This window comes from Acomys russatus, chromosome 31, assembly GCF_903995435.1.
Source record: "Acomys russatus chromosome 31, mAcoRus1.1, whole genome shotgun sequence".
Classification (NCBI taxonomy): domain Eukaryota; kingdom Metazoa; phylum Chordata; class Mammalia; order Rodentia; family Muridae; genus Acomys; species Acomys russatus.
In genome coordinates this window covers 6,455,716-6,459,512 of record NC_067167.1, presented here as the reverse complement: position 1 = coordinate 6,459,512, position 3,797 = coordinate 6,455,716, and the positions used below count along the sequence as shown (strand labels likewise).

The following is a 3,797-nucleotide window of genomic DNA, read 5'->3' as shown; positions in this document are numbered from 1 at the left end:
TTGTAAATCACAATAATTTGCATATCTGTGACATCAGACATATATAATTTCACCATGTGCATAGTAGAACTATTTCTCACAGTTACTTTAAAATATTCAATTAATTATTGTCTACAACTGTAATACTGCTATAGGACATTGGATAGTTTTTTCTCTTTTCCAATTCACTCTTTATACCTATTAATTATCCTCTCTCCATGATATTATATACTTCTTTGATCTCTACATTTGACTTAAAGATATATGTCTTTCTTTGTCCAATTTATTTTCCTCAATATAATGTTCTTCAGCTCTGTATATGTAGAGAGAAATGAAGAGATTTCATTCATCTGTAGTGTGTGAATGTGGATGTACACATAACTTTGATTATGAATATATATATAGTGTGTGTGTGTGTGTGTGTGATACAGCACAACTTTGGGTGTCTATTTTTTATCTTCCAGCTTGCTTGAAAGATGGTCTCTTTGTTGTTTCTTCTGTGTAACAGATTCCCTGGCCTGTGAACTTCTGGGAATAATTATATCTCTGGTTCTGATATCCCCAAAGGAACACCTTTGGAAGCTTACAGCATACACTTAACATTTACACAAGTTCTGGCACTCCAACTTACATCATCATGTTCACCCGTGAGCCAGTTCTGCAGTCCAAGTTTCATTCTCTTTAATAAGTGCTGGAAACACAGACACACAGACTCACACACACATGCATGCATGCACAAAGTCTTTTTTACCCACTTATATATGGTTTTGCGTGTTATATTCATTTTTCAAATATTCTAAATAGGGTAACGGTGCAAATAAGAGTAGATCTGTTCTTGAATATGTTGACATCAGTTCCTTTGCAGAAATACCTTGTCTAGAGATTGTTCCGCCAGCAGTTTTATTGTATTTCCCAGCTATGGAATTGGTGATACTTATAATTTACTGAGTATTTGCCAAATGACCTCAGCCTTTGATTTTATTTTCACAGCAGTATTAATGACCTCAGCCTTTTCACACATTCTGTGGATGAAGAGAATTACGTCAGCTAATTACCCAAGATGACTCTGCTACAACATAAATAAGGTGGTACTCAAGCTGCAAAATTCTATTTATCCCAAGCTCATGCAAAGCATTTGCTTTCTTACCTATTGCATGCTATAGTATTCCATATTCTAGATGCCTGGAAAACTTAGTCATCTTCAAAACTCACCACAGTGTCTTTCTCTGCATCTATATTAATAAAAAAAACTGTGTATACCTATGGTAATCTAGCTCAATGCAAAATTCACTGAGGCAATATTTTCCTGATTCAGATGTGAAAATGCTCTTGGTCCCTAATCTTCACACCTGACCACTTGATTCATCCTGTAAACCTATTGCAGATATTTTAAAGCTAGCACTTAAATATTATGTATTCTTACATTAGGTATTCTTATACATTAAGACTATCTAAAGATCACTGCTCATAAAAGTTAGGCCATCAATAATGGATGGTTTACTGATAAGTGCCTGCACCGTAAGTTACATCCCTAAAATGTAAGCCTACTTTCATTAAGCCTATCCACAGTATATTGACATTTTGCACTCCTTACATTCATATAACCAAATTTGCCTAGTGGTGACTGGTGACAGTTTTGTTTCTGTTCTATATCCCCTTCCAAGAATTTACGCACACTCCTTTCTGTCTGTTGTAGTGATTCCGTAGATGGTGCAGGAAGTGTTTCTGCTTACAGACTTCTCAGTTCCTCACCACAGGATCCCTAGGATGAAAGTTAGATTGAAGTCCAAGGATAAAATCGTGTTTCTAATTCGTACCTCAATATCTTAACAAGAATCGATGGTAACTGTTCTTTAATTTTCAGATTTATGCATATGTGTGACTCACATGCTTGTGTGTATGTACATTCAAGTACAGGAGGGTTTACTTGTAGATGTGTACACTCATGCCTATGTATGCACATGTATATGGAGGCCAGGGTTTAATACATCGAACCTACTTAACTGATTCTGTATGTGATACACCGATGCCTAGTCTTGCCGTTTAACCCAGGGCCTGCCAGAATGCCTGTTCTAGATGGTCAGCCTAATTAAGTATCCAGTGTCTCCACAATCTAAGCAATGGAATGAAGAGCAAGCTGCTACACCTCTGTAACATTTACATAGCTTCTGCGGACCTAAACTCTGGCAATCACACTTGCTGCTCTTGCAGTTTCCTTTTCACAGCTGATCCATTGCCACTGATCCAGTTGGGTATCATTTGACTAGAGTGTGGGCGAGAGTTCCCTTCAGATATTCAAGTTGCTTACTTTCCACTCCACATATAAGCAACATTATTAACCAAACAAAGGTTTATTCTCTTACCTACTGATGCTACTAGTTGCTGTATAAAATGTCCCAAAACAGCATTCCAAGAAGCCACTAAAACGTGAGGGAAATTTTCAAGCACGATTAATGTGACTTGCCATATAAGGTTCCTTGATTCAAGTATATTGTGTCTTGAGTTAAGCTTTTAAGACATGGGGAAGGTGAATCAATCGGTGTTCTCCGACTTCATCCTTGTGAGCCTCTTCAGCAGATCAGGTTCACATGAATTCCTTTTCTCCCTGGTGGCTGGCATGTTTATCATTGGCCTTCTGGGAAACACTATTCTCCTCTTTTTAATCCAGATGGACTCCAAGCTCCACACACCTATGTACTACTTGCTCAGTCAGCTTTCCCTCTTAGATGTTTGTTTCCCTCTGATCACTATACCCAAGATGGTATCAGACTTCCCTAAGAAAGAAAGTTTGATTTCCTTTGGAGGTTGTGCAGCACAAATATTTTTCCTGACCATGATGGGTGTGGCTGAAGGAGTCCTACTGGCCCTTATGTCTTATGACCGCTACGTGGCAGTGTGCCGTCCCCTACAGTACCCTGTACTCATGAGACATCAGGTGTGCCTGTTTATGGTGGCCTCTTCCTGGCTAGCAGGTGTGCTCAATGCCTCCATCCAGACTTTCATCACTCTGAGCTTCTCCTACTGTGCCTCTCGAGTTGTAGACCACTTTTTCTGTGAGGTGCCAGCCCTGCTAAAACTCTCCTGTTCAGACACCTCCATATATGAGTTGGCGCTGTCCATCTCTGGGGTGCTGATCCTCATGTTCCCCCTTTTGCTCATCATTACCTCGTATGGCCAAGTTTTGAGGGCTGTCCTACACATGCACTCACAGGAAGCCCGGAATAAAGCCTTCACTACCTGCTCTTCACATATCACAGTCGTGGGACTCTTTTATGGTGCAGCAGTGTTCATGTACATGGTACCTGGTTCGTACCACAGCCCACATAAGGACAATATGGTCTCCCTTTTCTATAGCCTTGTCACCCCTACTCTCAACCCTCTCATCTACAGCTTGAGAAACCGAGAGGTGCGGATTGCTTTGCTAAAAGTGATCCACAGGCTTGGACACAGACAAAAGTGACAATTTCATGAAAAAAACTACTGCTACAATTCCAGTGGCACCTCATTCTACCCAATTTATAAAATTTTCTACTTGTGGTCCTGATACATAGAACTTGTTTTAAAAACAAATTGTCCTTTCCCTCGGTAATATAACTGATTAACTGTTTCTTCTATAGGCCTATGGGAGATACTATTCATTGTATCAGTTGCTTTTTATTTATTATCTCTCTAATAATGAAGTGTTTTATATATTAATTACACTATTTTGTAAAGCTGGGTCTCTCTATTATTGAACCAATAATTTGGGAATTAAAAATTTATATGCATTGACTGGTTGTTGTAATGAAGCATGTTAATTTGTGTTCATGAAAACTTTT

The 3,797-nt window shown here is 38.9% G+C and overlaps 1 protein-coding gene across 1 annotated transcript; it reads left to right on the top strand.

Moving 5' to 3' along the window:
- The first annotated feature begins 2,497 nt into the window (after window positions 1-2,497).
- On the top strand, window positions 2,498-3,439 carry LOC127212671 (olfactory receptor 2Z1). Its single transcript, XM_051172755.1, has one exon. It carries the CDS (start codon window positions 2,498-2,500, stop codon window positions 3,437-3,439), a length of 942 nt encoding a protein of 313 aa, XP_051028712.1.
- The last annotated feature ends 358 nt before the right edge of the window (window positions 3,440-3,797 follow it).

What these genes read in the sequence shown, in the direction of transcription:
- LOC127212671 (XM_051172755.1), top strand. Translation starts at nt 2,498, where the DNA reads ATGGGGAAGGTGAATCAATCGGTGTTCTCCGACTTCATCCTTGTGAGC.